General features: G+C 54.8%; 4 protein-coding genes across 4 annotated transcripts; 1 reads left to right on the top strand and 3 right to left on the bottom strand.

Moving 5' to 3' along the window:
• Window positions 1-17: 17 nt before the first annotated feature.
• Window positions 18-3,579, bottom strand: QBC33DRAFT_613567 (Aldehyde/histidinol dehydrogenase; the record flags this gene model as incomplete). The annotated part of the gene is made up of 6 exons (XM_060432551.1): window positions 3,267-3,579; window positions 2,759-3,201; window positions 2,486-2,660; window positions 1,524-1,605; window positions 1,288-1,464; window positions 18-1,216 (listed from the first exon to the last, which is right to left on the bottom strand). The coding sequence occupies exons 1-6, from the start codon at window positions 3,387-3,389 to the stop codon at window positions 18-20; spliced, it is 2,199 nt and encodes a 732-aa protein (XP_060279920.1). The 5' UTR covers window positions 3,390-3,579.
• Window positions 3,580-3,753: 174 nt separating this feature from the next.
• QBC33DRAFT_213886 (transketolase) lies at window positions 3,754-6,698 on the top strand. Its single transcript, XM_060422698.1, has 5 exons — window positions 3,754-4,286; window positions 4,393-4,710; window positions 4,781-5,484; window positions 5,597-5,728; window positions 5,827-6,698. The coding sequence occupies exons 1-5, from the start codon at window positions 3,962-3,964 to the stop codon at window positions 6,529-6,531; spliced, it is 2,184 nt and encodes a 727-aa protein (XP_060279919.1). The 5' UTR covers window positions 3,754-3,961; the 3' UTR covers window positions 6,532-6,698.
• Window positions 6,699-6,980: 282 nt separating this feature from the next.
• Window positions 6,981-8,798, bottom strand: QBC33DRAFT_458976 (high-affinity nicotinic acid transporter; the record flags this gene model as incomplete). Its single annotated transcript, XM_060424905.1, has 5 exons — window positions 6,981-7,486; window positions 7,545-7,625; window positions 7,713-7,966; window positions 8,041-8,131; window positions 8,258-8,798. The coding sequence occupies 5 exons, from the start codon at window positions 8,796-8,798 to the stop codon at window positions 6,981-6,983; spliced, it is 1,473 nt and encodes a 490-aa protein (XP_060279918.1).
• Window positions 8,799-9,732: 934 nt separating this feature from the next.
• Window positions 9,733-12,113, bottom strand: QBC33DRAFT_479183 (uncharacterized protein). The gene is made up of 2 exons (XM_060425310.1): window positions 11,530-12,113; window positions 9,733-11,466 (listed from the first exon to the last, which is right to left on the bottom strand). Exons 1-2 carry the CDS (start codon window positions 11,947-11,949, stop codon window positions 9,952-9,954), a joined length of 1,935 nt encoding a protein of 644 aa, XP_060279917.1. The 5' UTR covers window positions 11,950-12,113; the 3' UTR covers window positions 9,733-9,951.
• Between the last annotated feature and the right edge of the window lie 54 nt (window positions 12,114-12,167).

Below are 12,167 nucleotides of genomic sequence, written 5' to 3'. Positions count from 1 at the left end.
CTCGATGCCGATTCTAACTAACGATCCAGGTTGCCAATCGTCACCGACTTGATGACCTCGTACTCCGCCATACCATGCTTGCTACCCTCGCGTCCATATCCGCTTTCTTTGATGCCCCCGAAGGGCGTCTCTACAGCGCTGATCTTGCCCGTGTTCACTCCCACCATTCCGCACTGCAAGCGGGCCGCAACCCGCATGATCCGTCCGACATTCTTACTGAAGAAGTAGCCTGCAAGCCCGAACTCAGTCTCGTTCGCCAGCTCAACCGCCTCCCCCTCGCTCTCAAACTCGAAGATCGGGGCCAACGGGCCAAACGTTTCTTCGTTGGCGACTTGCATGTCCGTCGTGACGCGCGTGAGGACCGTGGGCGCGTAGAAGAATCCCGGGTGGGAGTCTGCGGCGGGCTGGGATCCACCCGCCGCGAGCTGGGCACCCTTCGAGAGCGCATCCCGGACGTGCTGGGCGACCTTGTTCACGGCGGCGCGGTTGACGAGGGGTCCCTGGGTCGTGCCCGGGTTGAATCCTGAGCCCATCTTCAGGGTGTTGACGCGGGTGACGAGCTTGGCCGCGAAGGCCTCGGCCACGGATCTGTGGACCAGCAGGCGGTTGGCGCAGACGCACGTCTGGCCCGAGCAGCGGAACTTGCAGGCCATGACTCCTTCGACGGCGAGATCGAGGTCGGCGTCCTCGAAGACGATGAACGGTGCGTTGCCGCCCAGTTCCAGGCTGACCCTCTTGAGCGTCCCAGCCGCGAGCTTGGCGAGCAGTTTGCCCACCCCCGTGCTGCCCGTGAAGCTGATCTTGTCGACCAGCTCGCTGGTCGCGAGCTCGGTGGCAGCCTCGCGGTCCTTGGTCGGGCAGACTTGCACGCACCCGGCTGGGATGCCTGCGTCGACTGCCAGCCTGGCCAAGGCTAGAGCGGTGTGGGGGGTTTCAGAGGGGGGCTTGATTACGACGGCACAGCCGGCAGCCAAGGCCGGTGCGACTTTGCGGGTGATCATGGCCGCGGGGAAGTTCCAGGGAGTGATGATGCCGCAGACACCCACGGGCTGCCTGAGCGTCATGACGGTTGTGTGCGGCGTGCTGGAGGAGATGACGTCGCCGTACGAGCGCGTAGCTTCCTCGCTGAACCAGCTGATAAAGGATGCTGCATAAGAGATCTCGCCCTCGGCCTCGGCCAGTGTCTTTCCGTTTTCGAGACAGAGGATCGTCGCCACTGCCAAGCTCCAATGTCAGAGAGAGAGATCATCCGTCTTTGCTTGGAAGAGATGGGGGGATGAGACTTACAATCCTTCTTGTTCGCTATGCACAGATCAAACCACTTACGCAAGTACGCGCCTCTCTCGGCGGCCGTCGTCGACCAGTAATATTCTTGCTGCGCCTTCTTCGCGCTTCGAATCGCCGCCTGGATCGCCGCTTTATCCAGGTTGGCGACATTGCTGAAAGCCGTACCCGATACGGGGTCTAGCTATATCTCTCAATCTATTCTGTTCTGGAAGCACAGTGGTTGGGGGAGCTCATACCGAAGACTTCAAAGGTATCGGCCGTCCTGTGCCATTTGTCCTCGTAGAAGGCATCGCTAATGAAAAGGCTCTTGTCGGACAGCTGCGCGGAGGGGTTGCTGTCAGTCCATCTATCTTCCAAGAAGCGGAAGGAGGGCACGGAGGTGAGGTCATTCATACCGTAGCCAAGGCATTGGCAGCGTGTCCGCCGGACAAAACGCCCTTCGTCGGAGAACCCATTCTGTTCCTTCGTGTTTCCTTACTTTTGTTCGTTTACCGTTCACCTTACACAGCGTGCCTGCCTCCCTAAGACAGGGGGAATAGTTTCTTGGCCGCCTTGGTATTGAAAAAGCGTGCGGTGATTGCATTTCCGTTCCACCCTGAGAAATCCTGCCTTTTAAAAATCCTGCCTTTTAAATCTTGCCTGTCCACAAATTATACCCGTACATGGGCACCCCCAGTTGCAAAAGGGAAGGGCGGGATCTCATTTCCGATCCCAGATAACTGGTTACGGGTTTCCCCCGCTCCTTTATCGCCCCTTTGCCCCGAAATAATTACCGTTGAGTTCAAATGCCCCCCATAGAGGAAAATTTGATTTGCTCGTAGCGCAGGTGTTGTCGCATTCTATGAGGCTAGATCATCGCAAAATTCTTACAAAATTACCGGGTGTGTGGGCTTGAAAGATGCAAGATGCTTTAAGGCCGTATCTTATTAGGACTTAATTATTCCGTAGAATGTGCCAAATATTGTGTCTAGTTCACCTTTTCTTTTCCTTGGCACCGGGGGGGGGGGGCGATTTTGAATGTTTACTCGGGCATAATAATTATTTACGGATGTTTCTCAATATGCCTATGCTTATAATTGCCCGACCCTCTATCACCTCCCCATGAACCCTCCGTCTACCTGTAATTACACACGACAGTCAGTAATTCTACTATACAATTTTCGGCCTCGTGAAAGACGCAAAGGGGTCGATGACTCACCAGTAAGATCTCGCCATGGACGTAGTCGCTGGCCTTGCTACATAGGAAGACGGCCGGTCCCTTGAAATCCTGTGGGTCCCCCCAACGGCCAGCAGGAATCCTCTCGTTTAATGACCTGAGATAGGCTGGATCACCAGTGATTCGTGTGTCGATGTTCATGTCAGTTGCGACGTATCTGCCAGCCAGTTCTTCATCAGCCAGAAATCAAGAAGACGAGGGCGAAGTACCTAATTAGGGGAAAATACAAAACCAAATCAAAAAGACCAAACTCACCCAGGAGCAATGGCGTTCACATTAATCCCGTTTGCCGCCCACTCATTGCTCAGCGCCTTGGTCAACTGCCCTACGCCTCCCTTGCTCATCGCGTACGCAGCCAGGTTGACACTCCCAAGAAACGTCGTGAGACTGGCCGTATTGATAATTTTGCCTCTCATCTTGTTGGCAATCCAGTAGCGGCCGATAGCCTGGCACAGCTGAAACGTGGCGGTGAGGTTGGTTTGGATGATTTCATCGTATACTTCGATAGGACAATCGACGGTGGGGATGCGCTGGAGGATTCCAGCGACATTCAAGAGAATGTCAACGCGGTGGGATGCGGTGACGGCAGGGATCAGGGCTGCGAGGGCGGAACGGTCGGTCATGTCGCAGGTAAAGGTGTGGCATTCGCGGCCCAGGGCTTCGATAGCCTCTTTGGTGGCGGTGGGGGAGGCGGACCGCTGTGTAGCATGTCAGAAACCATGGCTGAGCTGAAAAAAGATGTAATAATACCCGGGGGACTTGCCTGGATGAGGATGATATCGGCGCCTGCCTCGGCGAGACCTACGGCCATTGCTAGGCCGATGCCTCGAGTGCCTCCCGTCACCATGGCCGTTTTGCCCGCCAGGCTGAAGAGCTCAGACGACATTTTCAACTTTGAACTAGTTGCTTCGCAGACCAGCAATGAGAGCAGATTTAATCGATCTGGTGGCAGAAATCGTGAATAGGTAACAGCGATGGACAAGATGCAGAAACCGGGGATAATAATTACCGAGGTGGAGGGGCCGGGTTGAGTTTGGAGACAGAGGTTCCCTCGTGCCGCCACGCCCACAGCAACTATACGTAGCGGAGTCGCTAAGTTAATCAGGTACGTATCATTATGGATCCGGATCGCCGCGACCGGCCAGATGGAATCCGGCTACCTACGAGACCCCACCGCGGCACATCAATGTGCCGAGTGGGTCAGGCGGGATCCTGATCCCGCGTGTCGCTTGTCACTCGCTCCTAACGAACCTCCGGCTTCGGTTTGTTTCCCTCGTATGGAGTTGCGCGTTGGACGCGCTAAGGGCTTCCGATATTGCGTCTGAGAATGTACATGTCCATGCTTTAAGAGGCCTAATCCGTCTCGAGGAAATGCAATCAGATCCGTAGTCATAATTATCCCAAGTCGATCCCCTCTATCTAACCCAATCCAGGTGGCAATCGCCCGGTTGCTTGGTCATGGCTCCTATCCTCGTAGAAAACGTCGCCTCAGCAGCAAATGACACGTCCCCTTCCAAGAAGCCGTCTGAAACCGTCACAGTCGCTGTCTTGGGCGCGGCGAACGATAACCATCAAGGCCGCTGGGAGCCCAAGACCGACGACGACCACGCAGTGCTCGCGGTCCGTAACCTGACGCTTGACTTGACGGCGCAGAACGGGGGCGGCCACGGCGGATCAGCCGTTGGCATGGCGGCGATTGGCGTTGCGCTGTGGAAGTACACGATGCGATACTGCCCAAGCAATCCGGACTGGTTTGATCGAGATCGATTTGTCCTCTCGAATGGTTCGTATCTATCCAGTCCTCCCGCAGGTGACAGAGGTCTGATGACTGACCAAACACCTGGTTGATGTTTGGCAATTAATAATTGCTGACGAGCAATGATGCAAAGGGCATGCGAGCATGTTTCTCTACACGATGAACCACCTCGTTGGCTACGATGGCTGGACCATGGACGAGCTCAAAGGTTACGGAAACCCAAAGTTAAACGGCTTCAAGACGCTTTCTCATGCCCATCCCGAGATTGAGTGTCCCGGGGTAGAGGTCACGACTGGCCCCCTTGGCCAAGGCATCGCCAACGCCGTAGGGTTGGCCATGGCGTCCAAGAACCTCGCCGCGAGGTTCAATGAGCCCGGCCACGAGGTGGTAAAGTCGCGGGTCTACTGCATGACGGGAGACGGGTGTTTGATGGAGGGTGTCGCTCTTGAAGGTGATTTGAACGACTCCCCTACTCCCCAACCCCTGCGCAGCAGCAGCGTGGATCTGACCCTCCTTTTCAGCAATCGCTCTGGCGGGACACTTTCGCCTCGACAACCTGGTGCTGCTCTACGACAACAACCAGGTTACCTGTGACGGTCCCCTTGACTGGATCAACACGGAGGACACCAACGCCAAGATGCGCGCCTGCGGTTGGGAAGTCCTGGACGTGACCGACGGGCGCTACGACGTGTCAGCCATCGTGCGAGCGCTGCAGCTCGCGCGCCACAGTCAGCAGACACAAGCCAAGCCTGTTCTCATCAACATCCGCACCGTCATCGGCGTTGACACCGCCATGGCCGGCACGGCCCGGGCCCACCACGGCGCCTTCGACAAGGAGAGCATCGCGAGGTCCAAGGTCCTGGCAGGTCTACCGCCCGCAGCGACCCACGTCGTGCCGGACAGGGCCTTGCGCTTCTTCCGTGAACGTAAACTGCACGGCATGCAGATCGAGCAAGAGTGGAACGAGTTGGTGGGCCGGTACGCCCAGGCTCATCCCAACAAAGCCGCATCATTTTCGTCTTGCCGCCGTGGCGAGTTCGGAAAGTCGACAAAGGTGCTCGAAATGGCCGATATCGCACAGTTCAAGGGAATGCCAACACGGAAGATAAACGGAATCATCCTCGAGCAGCTGTGGAAGGAGAACACCTCGCTCTGCGGTGGTGGTGCTGACCTGGTCAACTCCAATAACCTGCGCTACGCCGAGACGGATGTTTTTGGGCCAAATGTAAGCCAGGTGTGTCTGCGTTTGTCATCATTCCCATCCATTGCTTCCATCAGCCGTAGTTATATACCATAATCGCAGCAGCTAATCAATCAATGGATGACCAAATCCAAAGGACTACTCTGGCCGATACATACGCTACGGCATCCGGGAGCATGCAATGGCCTCCATCTCCAACGGCCTCGCAGCCTACAACCCAGGCACATTCCTGCCCATCACGGCCACATTTTTCATGTTTTATATCTACGTAGGTTGCAGTACTCGTACTCCCTTTTCCCTCATCTTGTTCCATCCTGTTTTTTTTTGTTTTTTTTTGTGTTGGCGGGCTAATAACGCCGGCTGCAGGCTGCCCCTGGAATCCGCATGGGTGCCCTCAGCGGGCTCCAAGCCATCCATATCGCGACGCACGACTCCTTTGCGGAAGGCCAGAATGGCCCAACCCACCAGCCCGTCGAGCTCGACTCGCTCTATCGGGCCATGCCCAACCTGCACTACATCCGGCCTTGCGACGGCGAGGAGCTCCTAGGCGCGTGGTCCCACGCCATTTCGGCCAGACATACCCCCACCATGCTCTCCGTCGCGCGTGACCCTGTCGGCCTCGTTCCCAACACCTCTCGCCTCAAAGTCGAGTTCGGCGCCTACGTCATCCAGGACGACCCCGAGGCCGTTCTCACGCTCGCAAGCTGCGGCTCGAACCTGCACCACGCCGTCGCCGCAGCCTCACTCCTTTCCCAGCACGACGGCTTGAAGGTACGCCTGGTCTCGGCGCCCTCGCTCGACTTGTTCCAGCTGCAGCCCCAAACATACAAAGACCAAGTTTTTCCGCGCGATGGGAGGCCCGTGGTCAGCGTCGAGGAGTACGTGCCAACGATTTGGGCTCGGTATGCTACAGCTAGCTGCGGCATGAAGAGCTATGGATACTCGGCCAGCAACGAAAGCAACTACGCCCGATTTGGACTTGATGCGGAAGGCATCCAGAAGAGAGTGTTGACATATCTGACGGAATTGGATGGGCAGGATGCAAGGAGATTCGGATGGAGGGAGCTGTAGGGTAGTGTCAGATGAGACGTTAATATTTGTGATGGTCTGTTCTAGACAGACTTGAGCTGAACCCCCCTCCTTCATTTCAACATGTCACGACGAAGACAAGACTCTTGCTGAGTGATTCAGGCGACATTTTATTATTTCTGTCTTTCAATACCTAGCTGTTTGGCATAATTATATCAAAAGCTTACAAAGTCATTACGGTTTGGTGGGTGGGACTGAGACGTGTGTCTTGTGCTGCTGCTTCAACCCCAGAGGGAGGCGCGTAGAGCGGAGTCAAAAGACATTCAGCCTTCGAATCCCTCTCTACTTCATTCGAGACAGGCTTGCTCTAATTATGCATTTTAGAACTCGTGTGATTAGCGCCTCCTATTTCCACGACTCGTCCATCCCGACACCACTCACCACCCCTGACTAAAGTTGACTAAAGTCTGTCCCGGGCTATTTAGATTTAATTACATCAAATACTTGAAGTCGGGCGCGCGGTCATCCCACACTCCCGCCCATCCCTCCCGGTTGTTCCCCGCCTCCTTCTTCCTCTCTTCCCTCCTTCCCAGGATCCATCGCATGACGCACCAACCGACCATGGCCACGCCGACGCACCCAAGGCTATACGCATGTCCCAACGTGTACCCCGGCGCGCGCGTACTCTGGTAGATCTGCCCGGAAACAACGCCTGCAACCTGCGCCATGGATTGCTGTATGCCGACGCTTGCAGCCCGTTTGCCGTCTGGGGCCGAGTTGGACGAGAGCCACGAAAAGTTGATCCCAGCGCAAATATAAACGCCCGTGGCGACGAGAAATGTCGCAAAGTAGTGGACACCTGACGAAACAGGGGCCAGAAGGACGGCATATCCCGCCACCATGAAGGGCGCGAGGGCCATCATGGGGATGAAACGGGTAGAGAGTTTGTCGGAGAGTAGGGCGACGGAGAAGTAAACAATCGTACCCCAAACGAAGACTGTAGACAAGATTAGACGAAGACCTTATCAGAGGAAAGGAGAGAAGGGGAAGCCAACCCGGAATCGTCAGATACTGCGCCTGGACAGTAGAGTAGCCCAGCCCGCTCTTGATAATCACAGGCAGAAATGTTCCGAACCCTGCCATCAAATAATCAATCAGCTAATTTATAACGAAACCTTTATCACCAATCCTAATTAGCTACCATTCTCACGGAGGTGACTAACCATAGAGAATGGTGATGGTGGCATGCTGGGCCACACCACTGACAAAAACCTTCGGGTCAGCCAGCGCCAGCTTCACGTCCGCCCATTTGTAGTGGCCTGAGCCGCCACTGTATGCCTCTGCAAGTTCGGCGCGGCGGCGCATGATGCGCTTGTCATCGGCATTGAGGAAGTAGGCTGTCTCGAAGGATTTAGGGATAATAAAGACGCAAGCGAATGCGACTACGAGGGTGATGAGGCCTTCGATAATGTATAGCCTGCATGTGTACGTTGTAAGTGAGAAGTGGGGAGGAAGGGGGAGGGATACGCCGGAAGAAATGAATTTACATACCATCGCCACCCTGGATACCCTGCAACGCCGTCCATGTGGAGGATTGCGAATGCAAGAAGACCTCCAAATGCCCCTGCCACGGCTGGGGCACCTATTATCACGAGTTAACTTTCCCTTCATCCTGGGAAACGGCAACATCAAAAGGGATAGGTTAGAAGATATGGGTAGCAAAACATCGAAAGAAACGTCGAAACGACAATGAATGATTAGAACATACCAAACAGCAGGAAGATCCTCACCCCCATTTCCTCCCTCCGATACCAGTTCAGCAGGAAGATACTCAGGCTGGGAAATAAACATCCCTCCGCCGCGCCTAGCATCAGCCTCGTAGCCATCAGCCCGCCATAGCTCTGGACAAACCCTGTACACATGCACACTAGGCCCCAGATCCCCACAATGCATGGCACAAACCTATGGAACCCGAGCCTCTTGACCATCAGGGCGGCGGGGATCTCAACGCAGATATACAAGACGTAAAACACGGAAACAGCCCCATTCAACTGGTTGCCTTTCAGGTGAAGATCGGTAGTGAGGCCTTGAGTAGCAGCAAAGCCAATATTCCCTTTGTCGATGTTTGAGACAAACTGCAATAAAAAGATGAGGGGCGCGATGTAGAGATCGAGCTTCCAGACAACGGCCCGCTCGCGCTTGAGTTCCTCGGAGTTGAGTGGTTGCACAATTTCCCTAGGGGGAGGCGAGAGGCCATCGACGGGTTGGTCAGACAGATCGATCTGGTTTTTGATGTCGTTGAGAGACATGTTTGTCTTGCTCTTGCTACTGAGGTCTGACATTGCGTTGCTAGGTTATGTTAAGCGAGGACGTATAGATGTTGAGACGCGTACACGTCTTAAGACAACGGTTCTAGGTGGGAAAGAAGAATATCTTATCTACTTACTGGGGCTTGGGATGCCGAGGCGGGCACTCTTGCATTTAGGAATTCTAGCGCCCCATTCTTCTACTCTCTTGGCATGCGGGATGTTATATCCGTACCTGAGTTCCTAGTTAGCAATTAGCTCCATCAACCTCCACGGGCGGGAACCACTTTCCGCCCCTGACAGGGACCCAAAATTCCGCAGCTTTGAGTAAGGGATCGACTTTGCGGACGCTTAAAAAATACCCCGGAAACATAATTCCCTCAGATTACCACCGCTAGATCTGTTACCGCCTCGAGCATCTATGCTGTCAAACACCCTGGCTCCTTCCGTTCCCTGTTGTTCTCGACAATACGCCGCACAGGCGCGACCTTGGCTTCTCCCGTGAGCTACCTAGCTTACCTTCGCTAGGCTATCGGGTACGAAGAGGATGGATACGTCTGGCTCTACACCACCACAGCGACGCCACCACAGCTTTATCACCCTGACATGCCGAGTTCGGCCTGATGAACCCATTGTTCAAACTCGGCAGCGCACACCGCCCATTGACAATAGCAATTCCGTTCACCGACTCGACTCTCCCAGTCACTACACAGCGCTGTCCAACTCCCGCCATTGATCTCCCATCATCTGCCATCATACCAACAGAAGAGAAAATACACTGCCAGCCAAGGTTCTGCGCTATGGACGCTCACAGACCAGCGACGAGCGAACCGCACGCACAGAGCCAGGCACCCGAAGCGCCAGCTCCCGATTCATTGCACAGATTGGTCAAGGTTCTCAGCGGCGTGCTGACACAACCACCTGGAGGGGCACTTATGGCTGTTAATTATCGTCCACTAACCCTCAACAGGTCTCTAGCACTACTGCTGTCGTGCATCCAACCAATCGCTTAGACCACCCTCCCCCACCAAATTCGCTGATGCCATTTGCTATCCCCTTGGGAGCCTTACTTTCTTGATCATGTATTCTTTGGCTGGCCCAGAAGTCGACGATAGGCTAGGCTGCTTCCCTCTGGCTCTCCTCCTTCCGTCTTTAACTAGCCCAACGGGTACAAATTCATCTCCCTCATATGCTCCCGGAGTTGCTGAAGCCCCAACACCACGTCCTCCAGAAATCTCCGCTGCAAGTCTTCGTTGTCCAAATCCGTCTCGCCTAGCCCAAAGTCACAGCCGAGACACTTCTTGATGATCTTGGGATACGTAAGGCCCATCCGGTTGACGAGAAGCTGCGCTAGCTTCTCTGCAGTCCGGTAATCAGTAAGCGGTTGTCCGGTGGTTGTTGACTTCGAGACAGCCTGTTTCAGCTCGTGCCAGGGCTGCCCGAAACCGATCTCGAGCAAAAGAATGCCAAAGTTGAATAGCAGCTTATTTCGTGCGCCGGCAGAGTCCGCCCTGGACCCTCCTTCGCTTACCGACTCGTCTAAGACACTGGTAGCCTTCATCTTCCCTTTGGCGCGGGTTTCGAGCCTCGCCATAAAGTAGGGGCCATTCAGCTGAATGGAGTCCAGAGAGGGATCCGAAGGGTGAAAGATCCTCACATTCTGGCCCAGGCTTGCCTGGGTTAGCCATGGTGTTGAGTAGAACTGCATGATCCCCTCTGCTAGGTCGCCGGCCAGCTCGACCAGCCGAGGACGTGGTAGTGACCTGAGCAGAGGTTCTTTGGCAATCCATGCTATCATGTCAGACAATGATTGAGAAGTGCCGAGTGGGGTCTTGGGGGGCGACAGGTAGAACCATTGAGCGTGAGGGTCTTTCAGGATCCCGAGCAAGGATCGGCCGAGAGAGTCCATGGTTACCTCATGGAATGTCTTGCAGAAGTCCTCCAGCTGTCCCAGGTCCCTCGCCGGACTAGCTGCAACGGCCACGGTGCTTGCAGGTTCATCGAGATGGAGACCAGCAAATGGCTGCGTGAGGTCTGGTACTTCGGTGGTGCCTTTCATTCCGGCCTTGGCGTATCTGTCTATGCGGACGCTCTTGGCTGGCCTAGTCAAGGTGAATGTGTCGGCACTTGTCTCCAGAACGGTGGTCAACTGCTCCATGTTGCCGCCATGGTGGCCGTCCTCCTCAACCCCCATATCATCGTCTTCGTCTTCGCATGCTTGTTCGATCTCAAGCCTGAGAGGGCCGTATGCCGCCAACGATGCATCGTCATGTGTGATGGCTAGCTCGCAGGTAATGTTCTGGTTGAGGGGGCCTTTGCCTTTGCCAATATGAGCATCATTGTCGATTATGCGTAGATCGAAAACGTGACAGGGGTGAGATGGGCACATCCACCTCACCTGCAGCGTCGAATACAAGGCTTTGGATGCGAAACGGACTCGGTGGTATCTCTGCAATGTGTTGAGATACCTTGCCGATTTCCGATGGAGATGGAACTCTTCCTTCTGGTCATTGAGTATCCCTTCAAGCATCCTGGTCGTCTGCTGGGTGATCAATTCAAAATCCTTGTTGAAGTCTCGAAGCTCTGTGATGGCCTTTTCCATATGAGGCTTGTTCAGACTGAGCTTAAAGCGGCTCCTGACATGCTTCAGCCAGTCTGACGCAGTTGTATTCTATGCCTAGGTTAATGTCTCTGCAGCAGCGCGCTGTCATAGAGTCGCCAGAGAGAGACTCACGGCCTGCTTCTGGCCCAGATGGCCATAAAAATCCTCGGCTTGCGCGCAGACTCGTTGCAGCGTATCATTTATCTGCTCTGCTGTTTGACGGCAGGAGACAAATGATTCGGCAAGGCCATCCGTTTGGCATTGATACATGGAACTCATGGCCAAAGCTTGCCTGGCGGCTTGTGACGAAGGCTGGTTGACGACCCCCTGAACCTTCGCCCGGTCTTTCGTTATGGCGGTGAGTAGAATGATGGCATTGTTGCGGAAGATGGTTCGCTGGGCGCCCAGAGTTGTCTTGAGACTGCGAAGTTCTCTTGGGTAATGCTTGAAGACGGAAAAGATTTGGAATGCTCTCTCTGAACGGTCGTACAACTCGAGAGCTAGTGGCACTGATGCAAGCACTGTCCCCACGATAAACTCAACCCCGCTCATCCTCAAGTCAGTACGTTCTTCACGTACTAACACAACCTCATGGGAGAATGGGGTGGCGATAGAGTCCTGCGAGAGGCTCTGGAAGGCTTAAGAATCTCAGCCAATTTGGGTATGGACAGATGTTCGAGGAGAAAACCGGACTCGAATTTTCTGCGTGTCCGACCACTCCAGGCCTTCCATGAGATTGCTCAGCCGCACGATGCACGGTTCCGCAATAG

The sequence above is a fragment of the Phialemonium atrogriseum genome (assembly GCF_030411735.1).
Source record: "Phialemonium atrogriseum strain 8032-3 unplaced genomic scaffold QBC33scaffold_29, whole genome shotgun sequence".
NCBI classification, from domain to species: Eukaryota; Fungi; Ascomycota; class Sordariomycetes; order Cephalothecales; family Cephalothecaceae; genus Phialemonium; species Phialemonium atrogriseum.
The sequence above is the reverse complement of the archived record's forward strand: the minus strand, read 5'-3'. Positions and strand labels throughout refer to the sequence as shown.

Bases quoted from the DNA above. Each gene is read 5' to 3' on its own strand.
- QBC33DRAFT_213886 (XM_060422698.1), top strand. From the start codon at position 3,962: ATGGCTCCTATCCTCGTAGAAAACGTCGCCTCAGCAGCAAATGACACG. The intron at 5,485-5,596 runs GTAAGCCAGGTG...CCAAATCCAAAG, and splicing joins CGGATGTTTTTGGGCCAAAT to GACTACTCTGGCCGATACAT. The intron at 5,729-5,826 runs GTAGGTTGCAGT...CGCCGGCTGCAG, and splicing joins TTTTCATGTTTTATATCTAC to GCTGCCCCTGGAATCCGCAT.
- QBC33DRAFT_479183 (XM_060425310.1), bottom strand. From the start codon at position 11,949: ATGAGCGGGGTTGAGTTTATCGTGGGGACAGTGCTTGCATCAGTGCCA. The intron at 11,467-11,529 runs GTGAGTCTCTCT...ACCTAGGCATAG, and splicing joins ATCTGGGCCAGAAGCAGGCC to AATACAACTGCGTCAGACTG.